At 37.0% G+C, this 17,108-nt stretch overlaps 2 protein-coding genes across 3 annotated transcripts in view; one reads left to right on the top strand and one right to left on the bottom strand.

Annotated features, from left to right (window-relative positions):
- Positions 1 to 16,511, bottom strand: part of LOC149804007 (cytosolic 10-formyltetrahydrofolate dehydrogenase-like) — an 88,135-nt gene extending 71,624 nt beyond the window's left edge. Inside the window, exon 1 of one of the 2 annotated variants that reach the window (XM_089953870.1) lies at positions 16,457 to 16,511. Coding sequence is in view for 1 of the 2 variants with exons in the window: in XM_089953868.1 (XP_089809994.1) it covers positions 8,070 to 8,120 (51 nt within the window). In the remaining variant the exon portion in view is untranslated. Of the gene's footprint in view, positions 1 to 8,069; positions 8,142 to 16,456 lie in introns of those variants that run through there. The other variant, XM_089953868.1, reaches the window with a different exon arrangement.
- Positions 11,578 to 17,108, top strand: part of LOC149804006 (N-fatty-acyl-amino acid synthase/hydrolase PM20D1.2-like) — a 36,178-nt gene continuing 30,647 nt past the window's right edge. The window contains exon 1 of the mRNA XM_089953872.1: positions 11,578 to 11,865. Coding sequence (XP_089809998.1) covers positions 11,604 to 11,865 — 262 coding nt within the window. The 5' untranslated portion in view covers positions 11,578 to 11,603. The remainder of the gene's footprint in view (positions 11,866 to 17,108) is intronic.

Raw genomic sequence — 17,108 nt, 5'->3', positions numbered from 1 at the left:
ATCACGAACTGTTTTCACCGATGTACATGTACTAAATATCATATTATATACATATATACATAATCAAAGTGTCCTAGCAGTCACCCAGTTTAGGGGTCACCAGCCAAGTGTTTCTTGACCAAGGAGTGGTTTCACCCTGCCTTCCAAGACCACTGAAGCGTATCAACAGTGATTGCTCCAAGTATGCAGATTAGACTTATTTTACTTGATGAGCAAGGCATTGTATATATAAAGGTATATAACTTGACTTGATGATTAAACATCGATTGTACTTACCATAATACAGTGAAACTCAAAGGTGTCTGAAAAAGTTATGTTCATCAAGCAGAGAGCACATGTCAATGTGGTAGTCACATGATACAACAAAAACAAGCTCTTTTTTTATGAATCTAACTTTCTCCAAATTGCAGCAATAGGTTTCTGGTGGTTGTTTTCGGAAGAATATCTTGAGAATTTTGTATCCTTCTCTTATAATTAGTATGCGACTTTCATTTAATTTTTTTGTATTTTTGTACAACGATATTGGAAAGGGTGTATATGGCTATTAGACCTCTGATGTCACCGACATGTAGGTTCCGAGATTTGTGTAGTCATGTGACTAAAAATGCAAATGGCTAGTAGCAGGTAAAATTATAATAATCGCAATTTCTCAGAAAATAAAAAAATATTTCCTTATCAATTTCGGAAAGTTATGACTTGATGTAACATCATTTAAGCTTGCTAGGCCCACTGGTAAATCGGCCATCGCACTTTTTCAACTTTTTGACATAAATGTTGAAGTACCAAAAATGGAGTGAGAAGGATCAGAGGAAACTGGGACTAACAGTCTATATGCTACTGACAATAGCCCCAGGGTGACAAGGGTGCTACTGACAATAGCCCCAGGGTGCTTCATTGATAGAAATGTATAAATGAGTGCAATTACAGTGTTATAGTTTTCTTGATCAGAAGAGGGTGTATTTAAATAAGCAGACTGGTTTTATCAGACAATAAGTGATAAGCAGACTGGTTTTATCAGACAATAAGTGATAAGCAGACTGGTTTTATCAGACAGTAAGTGATAAGCAGACTGGTTTTATCAGACAATAAGTGATAAGCAGATTGCTTTTATCAGACAATAAGTGATAAGCAGATTGGTTTTATCAGACAATAAGTGATAAGCAGACTGGTTTTATCAGACAATAAGTGATAAGCAGATTGGTTTTATCAGACAATAAGTGATAAGCAGATTGGTTTTATCAGACAATAAGTGATAAGCAGATTGGTTTTATCAGACAATAAGTGATAAGCAGAGTCAGGTATGGATAAATGCATACACTGTTATTTCTCTACAAGAGAAGATAACAACTCTTGTCACTAGCATGTCCAAATAAAAACAAATGAGGTAGAGTATCCAGGTATGGAGCGTATTTCTTAAATTTTGTTATTTTTTTTATTCGCTAGTTTGCAAAACTAAATACATGTATCTTAGCAGCATACTGATACTGCTAATAATAAAATAATAATAATGATCAATAATACATAAATTTATCATGAACCAAGATTGGTTGGGATATATATATATATATATATATATATATATATATATATATATATATATATATATATATATTACATTACTCCCACCAAGAATAAATATACATTTTCATAGTTATCTATTTTATCATAAATGATTTAGGTTCTGACTTGTTTAGCAAGGTTTCACTCAATATGTATAATCTGAAAGCCATCTTTTTAATCATAATTATTTTCATTAATTATAAATATAAATTTGTCATTTTAAGTCATTCATTTTACTGAAAGATGGTTTCACTCGTAATCAACTGGCTGGATGACAGAGGAAAAAGTCTGACCACTGGCATAAGAATTGTCAACAATGAAGTACACTTCATCTTCTATTATATCCAGCTAACAGATATGTTCAGAACACACACATCTTGTAAACAATAACTCTGGACATTTTCCCATCTTTTTACCCAGGCTATACCACTGATGACCTTGACAACAGCATTGAAGGTGTAACAATTTCAACCAATGGCAAGCAGGGGAGTGTTCCAATTCGCCAATGATAAAATTGGATCAATACATGTCTAATGAAATTTGAGCAAAACATTCCTTCATATATAATACCCTACTGTTTTGAACTAGGTGTACTGAATTAAACACTCTGATAAGGGGGTCACAAAGGGTATGAAATGGAGTTGATACTTACCTGACAAATCTAGATCAAAATAAAGGTAAATAACGAGAAGCTAACCTATGTAATTGAGATAGAAAATTAAATATATAAAGGTCAATTGAATAACTACTTAATATTTAGCTGATTTTATAACAAATTTCATTCTTTTAATGTAACCAGACATTATAAGTTGTTCTGGTTATACTTAAAGGGATATATGTTATACTTAAAGGAATATGTTATATTTAAAGGAATATATACTATACTTAAAGGAATATATGTTATACTTAAAGGAATATATACTATACTTAAAGGAATATATATTTTTGTCCAACTCTGACAATGATGACCGTTCAGAATAAATGTGGAATGCTTTCAAAAAGAACGATTGGTTACTTTTGATATTTTCAGGGCAAAAGTCAAAGAGAAACAACAAAACATTCACATAGATTTGAGTAATTTATGTGAAATATGATTTTTCCCTAAGATCGTCCCTGTGCACTGATCTGAAATGTAAAGAAACTTTTAGGGGGTTGACTTTTACCACATGTTAGCAAATGGTGTGAACAGCATGTACACAAAAGTTACTAAAATGAATCTGATTCCCTATTGTTGCATTCCTGCTACAGGTTATTATATTCCATCCACAGGTAATTACACCCCATCAACAGGTAATTACACTCCATCAACAGGTAATTACACTCTATCAACAGGTTTACCCAAACTGTACTTTATTATGAAAATGCTTGCCAAGTCTTTTGTAATAATAATAATAATAATAATAATAACTTTATTTAATGAGAGCAACTAAATTAGATACAAACAATTCTAATTCGAGGTCCTCAAAGATATATGTACAGATATATTCACATTTTCCCATATGATCTTACAATAGTCCAAATGAGGTTGAATGTAGCTCTGGTTAAAAGCAACAAGGCAGTGTTTTGGAATGAAATACTTTATTTTTCTTGATAACCAAAGATAACAGTTTTGTTTTGTCTGTAATGAGACCCATATAATCATACCAAAGAAAATTATTGTCAACAGGAATTTCAAGAATTTGTTGTTTCTTGGAAACTACTTTCAGTTTATCATAGAAATTGCAAAAGTCACCTGTCTTTAATTTTGCTAATTTTTGATATGTTGTAAATGAAACCTTTGTTTTATCTGTATCTACAACCATGCCATTTTCTGTGCACCATATTTTAAGCTTGTTTAATACCATTTAGAGATTATTTTCAAATTCAGATTTGCAGACGTGTTCATCAGAGTTAGTAGTATCATGAGCATGCAGATCAGTTGTTGATAATGTATTTCCAATCTGCAAAGGAAGATCGTTTATAAAAATAACAAACAAAAGTGGTCCAAGTACAGAGCCCTGTGGCATACCACATTTTATTTGTTTGTTTTCAGATGCATGTCCTTGTAAAGTTATATTCTGAAACTTGTCATTCAAGTATGAAGTAACCCATTTGTGAGATGTGTCACTACATTGGTAGATTTTTAATTTTTCTAGGAGAAGTTCATGATCAACAAGGTGAAACGGTTTTCAAAAATAAACCTTCCCAACTAACTTCCCTTCATCTAAAGCTAGCAGCCATGTGTCAATCATTGATATTAGTGCTATTTCACAGAAACACTTTTGCCTAAAACCAGATCGGACAAGTCTTGGACACTGAGATGAGTTATCAATGACTCATTAACACGTTTTTCATTTAATTTTAAAACGGTTGGATAGAAATTGCCTGAAAGTTGTCTTTTACTGCCCCTGCTTTGTGGAGTGTAGCTACCTTAGATGTCTTCCATGACTGGAAATTTCTCAGACTGATTACTTATGACTGCAATTGTCTCTGCAATTGCAGGTTCTGCTGCTCCTTTTTTACTTCTGACCAAACTTTAAACATTCAGTCACAGCATGATATATCCAAGCAAATTCTGGGTAGCAAGACCTATGTCAAGTCACAGTGATGTTAGGTGCACATGCAGAAACAAACTAAGAGGATTTGGCCAAAGGACAGCCAAAGAATTAGTTCTAGCAAGCTCTACTGACCAGAGACCAAATTAATTACTGGACATAACATAATACAACGGGATGTCCTAATGTCTGTCATTTTGATGTCCATCCATCAGTTAGCACAAATTTGTTATAGTTACTTGCCCTAAACCACCATGAGGATTATCACAATGGTTGATGCCAGTTTAATTACTTTTAAACAGTGTAATCATCTAAACACACATTGTTTTGTTTTTTATCGGGGCTACATTTACAGCTGATGCTTATGGAAATTTACAAGACAGATTCAACTCAGCTGGACATGGAAGTTTAAGTCTCATTCTTGCTTTCATCATGACAACATTTTAGTGCCATTTATGGAATCTTCACTACATTAGAACAATGAGCAGGGCCATATTGCCCAGCACACCTCGTCTTGATGTTTTGTTGAGGCATTCATTGTCCTGTCAAATGTCTCATGGAAGAGAAGGTAAACAGGTAAATCTTGTCAAGTGATTTAGATTGCCAACAAAAAATATTCATTTTCAGACTAAATGAAAAAAACTTTACTTTCATGTCATTATTTTAATAAAAACGATTAACATTTGCCATAAATTCCCAGTGCTGGCATCAAAGTGAATTAATCCTGTTTAATATCATTGTTCCAATGGTCATGTAAATGTTTACAGTCCTTTTTTAACACGTTTCAGCCACAATGGCAGCCGTTTTGAAAATGCTGGAAACATTACTGTGGCGAGTCATATATTTTTAAATTCAGTTTTCAACACAAGACTTGTTATGATGTCTGGTTGTTCCTACATCCACTCAGACATCTTGAAAATCTTGTTAATTCTATTCTACCTGAATGGTTGGTCATATCAAGTTTACTTGCACCTGAATGAAAATGGTGCTGATCAAACATTCAGTATTGCCACCACATCAGCCATCTTGAAACTGTTGCTATTACTATTCATCATAATAGAAAGTCATATCAACATGGGGTTTTCACCAAAGTCTTCTTATGGTTTCAGCTGGTCTTGAAAATTTAACTAATCGGCCATTAAATATGACCACCAAAGCAGCCATCTTGAAACGTTTGTTAAAGATATGTACTTCTCATAGGACATATTTTACATTGGGTTTTTATCAGCAGTCTTCCTATAATGTCTACTTGGTCCTAAATGAAATCATACCTAGTTTACATCTAATATGACCACCATGGCACCCATCTTGAGAATCTCGCAATCACTACTCTCCCTGAACGGAATATCATAATAACCTGGGGTTTTCACAGATGACAAATTATGATATCTAGTTGATCATAAATGAAAACTGCCAATCTGACCTCAAATATGTCCACCACAACAGCCCTCTTGAAAATCTAATTTTTACTCCTTCTAAATGTGAAGTCATATTGACATGGGGTTTTCACCAGAAACTTTCTTATGGCATCTACTTGGTCAAAAATAGAAAATAATGCAAATCTGATATCTTGTATCCCATCCACCATCTAGGAAATTTTGTTATTGCTATTTCACCAGAATTTACTCAGAGATTTCACCAGCAGACTCCTTGTAATCTCTCGATGGTCAAAAATGAAATGGTGCCATGCAGACATCCAACAATAAACATACTAAAATTCTTGTTAATTTTCCTGACAGGATAATCATACAGTATTGGCATAAGGTTCTCAGCAAAGAAAAGCTTCTAATGGTACCTAGTTTGTCCAAATTGAAAATGGTGCTGAAAATATGGCTGTCACTCAAGCATATCAATGATGGTTTAAAAAGAAATGGTCTTAGCTTGAACGTTTGGAAATTCTTTTCATACTGTACAGCATCAGTCCCTTTGAGGGACTCTTGTCCTTAGTGCTGAATTCAAATATACATGCCTTTGATTGATACACTTACTCAAAGAATGACCTCTGCATAACCTTGTAACTACACAGAATTGCAACTGTTACAAGATGACATCACCATTATTTATAGAACATATTCAATAGATCAGCATTAATGCATGCAACATTACATGAGCACAGACAACCCTAACATTATATTCCAACATATTATCATTGGATATATTAATCTGTAAATCTATTCCCTAAACTGTCTGGTGGACTGGAGATTAGCCAAAATTAGCAAAAATCAATGGACTTAACAGCATATTTTAAAATATCATTTTTTTCTACAGCCTTATATCTCTGGGAGAGTAAGAAAAGTTAAATATACAGCAATGCTGTGACATTTTCCAATTAAGTTACTCTGACCACACTTATACATGTATTCACAGCAGGAATACATAATACCTGTAATTGAATTTGAAGTAATTCTGACCTCCAGTTCACTGTTACGATGAAGCAATGTTGAGGCAGGGAGCACATGTAACAAAAAAGTGTTTTGATTTTGCAATACAACAATCCATTTACGTTTCTATAATAGTCTTCCGTAAATAATGTAATGTTTTTTCTCTTTAAAAATAAAAAAAACTAATAATATATCCAGGGTCAAATCACCAGAGCCCAGTGGGTTAAGGCTAAGATTTACTAACTTTGGGTACTCCATGTACTCAACTTTGGGTACTCTATGTACTCAACTTTGGGTACTCTGTGTGCTCAAATTTGGGTACTCCATGTACTCAAATTTGGGTACTCCATGTACTCAACTTTGTGAACTTCATGTACTCAACTTTGGGTACTCAGTGCAGCCCTTTATACACTGGTCCCTCACCTGTATACTCATGTCCTCTCATGACTTGCATGGTCATGGCACCCATTAATTTGGTTTGAGTTTGTATTAAAATCTACTACTTAATTACTTCACTTCACTTCAGTTTTTTGCTAATAAAGAACCAATTATTATATGGTTTAACAATAATACTAAATAATCTATTTGAGACTAAATGCTCTACTTTTGTTTCATGAATTATTATGACACTCTTGTTGCAACACACGTCACTAAAATAGTAAGAGCCCCATTATATGACATGAAGCATGAATAAATCCAGTCTATATTAGCTGATGCATATCATACACTTTTAGATGTGAAATAAGGATCCATTTTCTTTCTCAAGCAAATTCTACTTAAAAAATTACGTAGCCCTAAACGTCAAGATATCTAACATAGGGTGGGGAGGGTAAGGAGATGATCAAAGAAAACGATCTCATTGCAGTCATTACCAATTCATGCAGCATATTTTCTCAAACTGTACCTATTAACATATATCCCCCACAAAGAGTATTTAATATGACATCAACAGTAATGTATATATCAAAGTTAGAAAAGTCTAGCTGTAGTCTGATTGTCTACAAAGGGCACATACTCATAAACACAAGAACCATCTGCAGCCGTGTGCCTTATTGGCAGCGGCATGACGTCATTGCCGTTGCATCATCCTAGCCCGTCTGGATAGCAAACTAAACTATAATCATTCTGAGGAAATTACAGGTACTACCACAATAAACCTTTATCATAAATATTAACCTAGATTAACCACAATTGGCAAAAAGTGACTTGGCAAACAACCAAAAAACTAGTTATGACTGGCCGGTAATAACAATAGGTCTGTGAAATGGGCCAACACGGTGTACTGTTGCTATAGCATATTGTATACACAGGCTTCAACGCACATGAAAAAAAATAATAACACATGAAATAAAACCATTTTTGACTAAAAATGAACGCACGAAATATGATATGTTCAGTTAAAATTTGCATGTTAGCCACAGATTTTAAACGAAGTGTCTCAACTCTGAACTGCGGTTCTTTCTTGAGACGACGCATGACTTGGACCCAATCTCGAACACGTGTCTTCACGAAGTATGTCCTTCATGCTATTGAGAACAAAGATAAAACAAGATGCCTTGTACTCGTGAAATTTGATAGCCTACTTTCCACTTACCTTGGATGTGGAAAATCGTCGTATTATCTGGTGTGCACCGAGCAATCTCATGCTGTCAAATTGGTCGCTTCTCAGTCTGGTTCCAAATTTATTTTATTCCTCTTATATATTCTAACTACTTGTAACAATACCTAAACCAGGTAACCAGACTAAGAACCAGAACACAGCCTCACTTCTAAAAGTAAACAAATCCACGCGGTCAACTGCCACGTGGATTTTTTTTAAACAGCTGAAATTAGCAACTGCATCGCGAACAAGATCACTATATATTTGTTAAAAACATTTATTAGCTTCTCTATCGTCATATTCTCCGTTTTCTTCGGTCGTAAAATGTGCAATTACACACTGTACATATTGAAGCAAAAATTGTATGGGTAGCGGAATGAATTTCAAAATTAAATTTTAAAAAAGGACTAAAGTATCATCAGCTTAAAGGTAAATACTTGTTTCTTTGTGGGGGTTTCTTTTTTAATTAATTTTTCATTTCAAAAGGGATAAATACCTTATTAATGATAAAATTATGTCTCGGTAGTTTGAGCACCATCTGATGACAAATTGCTTTTGTGAAGTTAGTGTGTGTGTGTGTGTGTGTGTGTGTGTGTCTGTGTTTATTTTCGTACCAGTCATAAAAAATATCCTAAATTTTGATTTGTTCAAAGTCACTACGGTACGATGCTGGCAGTGGGCAATCTCATCACCCCACACTAATCTCTCTCTCCCTCTCTCTCTCTCTCTCTCTCTCTCTCTCCAAAGATAAGTCAAGGAGCACTTTAATAATTCCAAAGATTTTGAATAAATAAGTCCTCTCGAATAATATCTGATTTAAAAAACACAACTGTAAACTCGGATCACAATGCATTCCCATAGAGCGTTAGAACGTCCGCCTCGGATGCGGGAGGTCACGGGTTCGAACCAGGCTGATCTTATAAAAGACTTAAAAAATTGGTACTAACAGCTACCGCGCTTGGCGCTCGGCATTAAGAAGTTAGTGTTATATTATGACTCTAGATTATAAAAATCAGTAACACAAAACAAGGAAAAGCAACAACCTTTGTAAAATTTAACAAATAATTTATTTCCCTTGAAGATAACATGAACATGTAAATTAATAAAAAGGAACTTACGGTATTACGAATGACGTCCCAAATAATCGTAACTCGAAATAAACTTCAGTAGAAATCCAAATTAAATCCTATGCTGAAGGTGTTGGTGTGCCTGTGGTGGCCTGTATCGTGGTATTGTACCAACAGTAGTTTGTTGAGTCACATTAATATAAATCCAAGTTTGCATTCACGATAAATCCAGTGAAAGTCTATGTCCAAGAATATATCTTTATTATAAACACTGTATTTCCAATGAAGAATCATTCAAATTAGATAATTTTAAGAAATAAATTCCATCCCAAACTAATTACTGGACACAACATAATACAACTGATTCTGCCAAGAAATTAAAGCACGAACAACAGATTTTCAGAGAAAAACATCTGTTATATGACAAGCTAATACGTAAAACAAAACCCCGGATGAGGATCAAAAGTTCATTGTTCTAGAACGGTTAGAAAGTTTGCTAGCATAAAGCTCGTGACGGAAATCATGTAGTCCAAGAAGAACTATGTGAAGACCCTATCTGCACCTTGGCGGATCGAACATATATAGTGGTGCTTTGTCCTAGCGACATCAATTGGATATCATGAGTTGCCGCCCTTAGTATACAAGGCGACTAACCAATAGCGTGGTGCATTGTACGTCGGCCGAAATGGTGGGGGCAATTGACCTAAAAAGGATACTTTGGAAATTTAACATCGAAAATATGACTATGTACCTGAGGAAAGCCATTAAAGGTGTATTTTATTTATTTGTGCAAACACGGAACAGCACTGGAAAATTGCACTCCATTCAAACTGTGTTCTCCGCTTGTCTCGATCATGTAAGAACAGTATTCAAATTTGAAGAACTTAATTTTGATTGGATGCCGTGGCGTGCCGCATCCAATGAAATTCACAGATCCGAAGCAGAAATATCATTTGATAGGCTAAGGTGAAGATATGATCAGTGTCGTCGCTAGGGTTGGTGTCACCCAGTGCGGTAACTCATGGTGTCACCTCCATCGACCCCCTTCCTGCACAAAAATTCAAAAATTTTATAGACAGTCATTTTGGTGTCACCCCTTCAGATGGTGTCACTCGGTGCGGTCCGCACCCTCCGCACCACCCCAGTGACGCTACTGTATAGAATTATCATATCGGAATCTTGGCTGACCCACCTTTAGACAGCGATCCTCACTCAGAGAACAAAAAGTTGTTTATAAAACTGTCACTAATTCTGGACACGGCCAGCAACTAGACACACTGTTGTTTACCCACAACATATAATGAAATAAAATCTAACAAACAATGCAAATTAAATATACATAACAGTCAGGACTTGTCCCACCAAGTCACATTATCCTAACACCAGGTCGACCAGTCCTAATACTAACCTCTTAATGCTGAGCGCCAACCGAGGCAGCCGATAGTATCATTTAAGTCTTTGGTATGACTCGGCCGGGATTCAAACCCAAGATCGCCCTCATCCGAGGCGGACGCTCTAACCATTTTGGCCAACGGAGAAATGATAATAATAATCATAATAATAATAATAATAATAATAATAATAATAATAATAATTTAGTGAGCCCTGGATATTGAAACCAAAATACAAAAATACAACACATAAAATTCGTTCATCACAACGATTCAGTGATGTTGGTCCTTCACAAGCGGAATCTTAATGTTACATACTACTATATCATCCCAAACATCATTAACTCGGTGACATATCTGTATCATACAACCCTATTGAGCTCCAATGTGTAGACATTATTTTAAAACAAAAACAAACAAACAAAAATTATTTCTCAACTTGATCTTCACATAGCACAAGGTGTTAAACGTATATCAACCTAAACAGACAAATGGGTTCACGCATACATAATACAATTATTGTTGATATATTTAGTTTAATTGGTTGAATTAGAACACCCATACTTATTCAAAATATTTGTTTTCATTTTAAAACCTTGAAGAACGCTAAATTGCGTAGTTTACTTAACATTTTATGCAATGTACATTTTATATTTTTATGTACAAACATTTTAGGGATGACGTTCAGGAAAATGGTAATTCCAATTAAAATTATTAACTGCAATTAACATCAGGTCCGAATTGATATTCAGAGGAAGACTGAACCTACCTTGCCAAAGTGTACACTTCGATAACATGTAGACCACAATTGAGAAAACTTAAAGATAAAATGAAGAAATAAAAAATGTCTGGGCCCGTTTAGCATTCCAGTAGCAACTACTGTGAAACCTTTGACAATCGGTGTAAGCGAAAGGATCTTCGGATTATAAAATAATGAACATAGTTCATTTTAATGGATTAGAACAGATGATAATGTTCTACTATACAACTCAGGAGGAATAACTCTCTCATCATTTCCCTTAGAGTTATTTCCCTAACTGATAAACTTGACACTGGGGTTTGGACACAAAATGAAGCTACTGACGACTATAGTATTATCATTTGCCGCCGTTTTCTGCACTTTTTTGTTGGTAATTGTGGTGCGAACGTTTACGCTGGCTGTCAGGAGAGATGAAGTTAAACAATGCGAGAAGGCAGACCTCGACTTCATACCGGCGACAGAGGAGGTATTAGGGAGGTTTCGAACGGCAATACGTTTTCAGACCGTATCACAAGAGCTGCATGTATACAACAGGGAAGAGCTTGAACGGCTGTTGGACTTTATCCAGTCAGGTGGGAACATGAGAGCACACGAATGCATATATACGCACGCATACAAATATATGCATGAGGAGTGAAACAGAATGGGAGACAGACTGTCAGACAAGATAGACAAACCCAGAAAAACAAAGACAAACTGAAACACACATGACGATGTGCCCATTTTATGTCATTATATCTTTGGGCCATATGACATCAAATGAACAAAGCAGATTATAAATTGTAATTAATTATAAATGACAGGAATGAAAAATTTACATTTTCGTAATTGCTTATAAGTAAAAAGTATTTAAGAAACTGCCACTGCGATAACGGTTCATTAGCTTTGCCTTTGATGCCATTATGTGTCGTGTTCTGAAGATAGGGTGGTTTGTGTGTATTTTTAACTTTGCTTTAACAATTTTTTAGTCATATCGCAACGATGTCCGCAGTGTGGCAGTTTTATAGTAATGTCTAGCACTATGGCATCGTGCCGCAGACATGTAGCTTGATGTCCCCACCCAGTCACATTATTCTGACACAAGGCCAACCAGTCCTAACACTAACCTAATGCTGAGCGCCAAACGAGGCAGCCGTTAGTACCATTTTTATGAGTCTTCGGTATGACGCGGCCGGAGGCGGACGCTCTAACTGTTATGCCACCGGAGCGGTAGATAGGGTTTTAATTCGTGGACATGAAATGGTTCAGGTTGATATGGTATCATTTCATGTCCACGAATTTGATGGTAATTTGTGGACGTGAAATGATCCAGATATTCTGATATCCAGGACTGGCCTTAGGACAAGGTGAGCAAGGAAAGTGCCTTGGACCTCGTGCTTTCGAGGCCCAGGGTTCCAGTTGACAAAAACACCAAAAACATTAGGCATACTACAGGAACTCCACCGGCCGGGCCCCGCTTTCAGCGTTGTGTCTTAGGCTGCTCAAAGTATAAGGCCGGGCCTGCTGCTATCCTTTTTGCAGGATGCCCGTTACTGGAAATTATGTCTGCCCAGGTGATTTCCATGGTTTTTTTATTTTAGGAAGATAAAACATCCCGCTCTAGAGATTTCTAAGGTTAGGTATCGGTCTCTTTGGTTTATGGGCGGCCGTTTTTAGATATACTCCATTCAATACAGACCTCTCTAATTAAATTGCTAGTCTCTGTGTCCATCTTCAATAATATTTGTAATTGTCTCTGCAGAGTTGGATATTGGTCTGGTTTTTGTAAAACCTGGCGTCGCTTATTTGTCTATTTACTTGATGTACGTATTCTTCCCTATATATAACATATTCTTCCCTATACATGACAACTACAGCGAACCGCTCCTATGGCCTAGTGGTTAGAGCGTCCGCCTCAGATGCGGGAGGTCGTGGGTTCGATCCCCGGCCGAGTCATACCAAAGACTTATAAAAATGATACTAACAGCTGCCTCGCTTGGCGCTCAGCATTAAGAGGTTAGTGTTAGGACTGGTCGGCCTGGTATGAGGATAATGTGACTGGGTGGGGCATCATGCTAAATGTCTGCGGCATGGTGTCCCAGTGCTAGGCATCACTATAAACTGCCACACTGCAGATATCGTAGCGATATGACTGAAAAATCGTTAAAGCTACGTTAAAAATTCAAAATCACACACACACACACACACACACACAACTACAGCGAAGCTCTTATCAGCAGACGTGATTGTGATATCGGTTCTGTTTTTTAATGAGTGTAGGACATCTTTTTCTGATTTGCTCCAGTTTAAATATTTGCTAGCAAGGCTGATGTGTTTTAAACCCTTTTAGATCTGCTAATGAGCTTTTTGGTTCCAGTTCCAGCAACTTTTAATTCGGAACCCTGGTTCTGTCGAGGCTATCACACACACACACACACATATATATGATGGGCTGTTCATGGCGGTCAGTATATTTGGTGGAGGAAGAACCTGCGAAAACCCCGGGCAGAACCCCGGGACACACGGGAAGCTACTGGCAAGTCTTCTCACATTGGCCGAACATGAGACTCGAACCCACGCGGACAGAGTTGAGATGTCGGTAACCTGCAAAGGCACGCACTTCATACCTCTTGGCGGCCACGGGAGTGGGGGGTGGTCCAGAGAGAGAGTTGCTGTTTTAGATTGTTATATCGTTGCACGCGGTAATTAATGTAAAACTTATGAAGATCACCTTTTTTAGCAATAATCAGATCATGGTGATGTTTCAGCTGATGATCTTTAAAGTCACAAAAAGAGAATCAAGTAGATCCACAATTACAGAACTTTCAGACCATCATTCTGGTATCCCTGTTCTTGGTGCTCATAAAGGATAATGTGTTGAACCAGAACCAACGTACGGCTAATGTCACTAACGTTAACGAGGCCAGTGATACGACACTGAGAGGAACATTGTTTTAGTTTGATTGATATACAAGAACATGGCTGATCCATAAAAACACGAAAATAATAAGAAAATTTGCGTGCACCACTCGATCCCGAGTTCAATCTCTGGTTCGTACACGCGCAATAATACGTGGTTACTAATCCATTGGTAGTAATTTGAACTCTTTGTTTTTCATCAAGTTCAGCGACCTTGTCATGTCAATATCTACGCCTTCGAGAGTAAAGTTCTTTAAGCTAATCTGTGTGTGTGTGTGTGTGTGTGTGTGTGTTCTGGAGTTTTTACGTAGTTTTACAATTTTTCAGTCATTTTGCTACGATATCTGCAGTGTGGCAATTTATAGTGATGTCTAGAACTGGGGCGTCATGTCGCAGACATGTAGCATGATCTCCCACCCAGTCACATTGTCCCGACACCAAGGCATCCAGTCCTAACACTAACCTCCTAATGATGAGCGCAAAGCGAGGCAGCTGCTAATACCATCTTTATAAGTTTTTGGTATGACTCGGCTGGAGTTCGAACCAGCGACCTACCGCATCCGAGGCGGAAGCTCTAACCCTAAGTTATCAAGATCATCGCTCTGGGGTTTTTTTTGAAAAATTTTTAAAACCGGTTTTCGATCATTCACTTAAGGTTCGTGTATTCATCTCTTAGCCCCGTCCCATCAGTACTATGCTGGTTAAGACTTAGATATCCCCTCGTGTTTTCGAAATATTAAAGTTTAGTTATGTGTTTATTCCCTGTCCACCCTTTCATATTGTTTTGTGTTGAAATAAAATAAGTAATAAAAGTTTCGATTATTTATGTAAATGTTGGCGAGGTTATTCTTTGTTCTGTTATGTCATATTATAAGAGTTTTTATCTTTGCTAGTTTAAGCCTAGCCTCGTGCTCCCTCCTCGAGAATGAAGCGAATTTAGTTGGTTGTTGTTGTTGTTGTGGGGTTTAACGCCATATTTCAGCACACGATAGGCTATGCATGGCGGCCAGTATTAATGGTGGAGGAAGAACCCGGGAAAACCCCGGGAAGAACCACCGACCCACGAGAAGCTACTGGCAAGCTTTCTCACATACCCACATTGGCTGAATCCTAGACTCGAACCCACGCAGACAGAGGTGAGATGGCAGTGATCCGTAACGGAGAGCGCTTTAGACCACTCGGCCACTCGGGGCCCCCGAATTTAGTTGGTCACCATGCCCTGGTTCTTGCTTGCTTGAACATGAATTCGTACTTCCCTCTCGCTAGACACCAGTCTAGCTTGGTTCGAATTTTAGTATATGAGAGATTGATAGCCTAAATTACAGACACCAGACTGTTTAAAACATGATCCCGTCCACACAGCATTCTGTTGCGACATATCCCGTTTTTCTGTCGCTACTCTTTAAGTTGCGCCGTATTTCCTGTATGTGTCCAGTCTTCGTAAAATATACATATCTTAGAAGAAGGATTAAACTAAGCCAAATTGTGTCATGCTTGTATCTACGCATAGTAGTCTTTGTTAACCGAAATTTCGATTTTTAAGTGTGAATATGCTGTGGGTTAAATTTTTAGCGGGGGAGGGAGGGAGGAGGCGCAACCCTCTCCTTTTTTTTTGAACCAGCGCCCACCCACTCCCGAAAAAAGAACGTAAAAACAACTGGAAAGTTTCCAAAAGTAAGTTTTCTTTACAGTTATATCGTTCAAAATTATGCCCTGGAAATGCCTAATATGTAGGAGCTTAAGTGAGCTTCGCCCTCACCCTCCCGGCCACCTCCAGGGCTTCCATCGCGCCGACTTCTTCCTTGCCTACTTGTTTATCCACCCCCACCCCTCATCCTTCCCCAATATCAGCGTAGCTGTCCCATTTAACCTCGTTTTCAAAGCGAAACGAAAACCAAAAACAAAAGCAACAAAATATCTATATAATAATAAAACCGAAACCAGCTGTATGGTATTCTAAACCACACTTTATTGCATTTGTGACTCATTGAGGATCCTTCATGGAAACGGAACAGCTTTGTCAAAGAACTACAATTTTAATACAAACATACGGTAACTTTGTATAATGTGATCGAGGTCAAGGCAAACCATAACACATTTAAGATCTTTGTTTTTGAGGAGACGCTAAGATAGCCATTTGAAACAATGACTAATGCCTGGCCTTTTATTGCAAACGTATGTTTGCCGAACGATCAGAAGATGTTTAACTGGTCAAATTCATAACCATTGAACGGAAATACAATTGAATATCTAAACTAAACTTACCGGCACAGAAACTTACGCAGTCACGTGTTTGAAGGCCGCAGTGGGAAGTTTGTAGTCTCATTCAACCAGACTCTCGCGTGAATACTCAATAAAACGAGGCACAAACGAAACTGACAAATGTCGAATAAAACAAGCAAACACCGAATGAAATAAACCGTATTTAAATGAGTAAAACAAACCTCCAGCTGATTAAGGTATCGTAAAATAAAACAAAGTAACGACAGAAATTTTAAAGACGAACATACGTATACAATTCTCGGTCAGAAACGCAAATGACAAATGAATTAACACAGTAGTCAAACAAACTTCACGATTTTTTTTTTAACCGATCGCCGCTATTTATGCATTATGGGATTGTGAAGTTGATCATTTGACTATCTTGTTTCGTTCATTTGTCAGTATTGTTTTCGGATGGATGTCTTATATGTGTCAGCTAATTTGCATTTTTTATTTGTTCGCTTTGACATTTGTTTGGTTTGTTTGTGCCTCGTTTGTTTTATCTGAGTATTAATCGCAGTTTTAAATACCGTTATTCCATCTGGCCTTTGCTTGTTTCAGTCGTGTTTCGTTTGCTTCTTTGACATTTGTCTGTTTTGTTTGTGCCTCGTTTGGTTTTATTTGAGAATTGATCTTATTGTCTGAACTTTAATAT

This window comes from Sinohyriopsis cumingii, chromosome 3, assembly GCF_028554795.1.
Source record: "Sinohyriopsis cumingii isolate HCF-2022 chromosome 3, ASM2855479v2, whole genome shotgun sequence".
NCBI classification, from domain to species: Eukaryota; Metazoa; Mollusca; class Bivalvia; order Unionida; family Unionidae; genus Sinohyriopsis; species Sinohyriopsis cumingii.
This window is presented reverse-complemented; position numbering and strand designations above follow the sequence as displayed.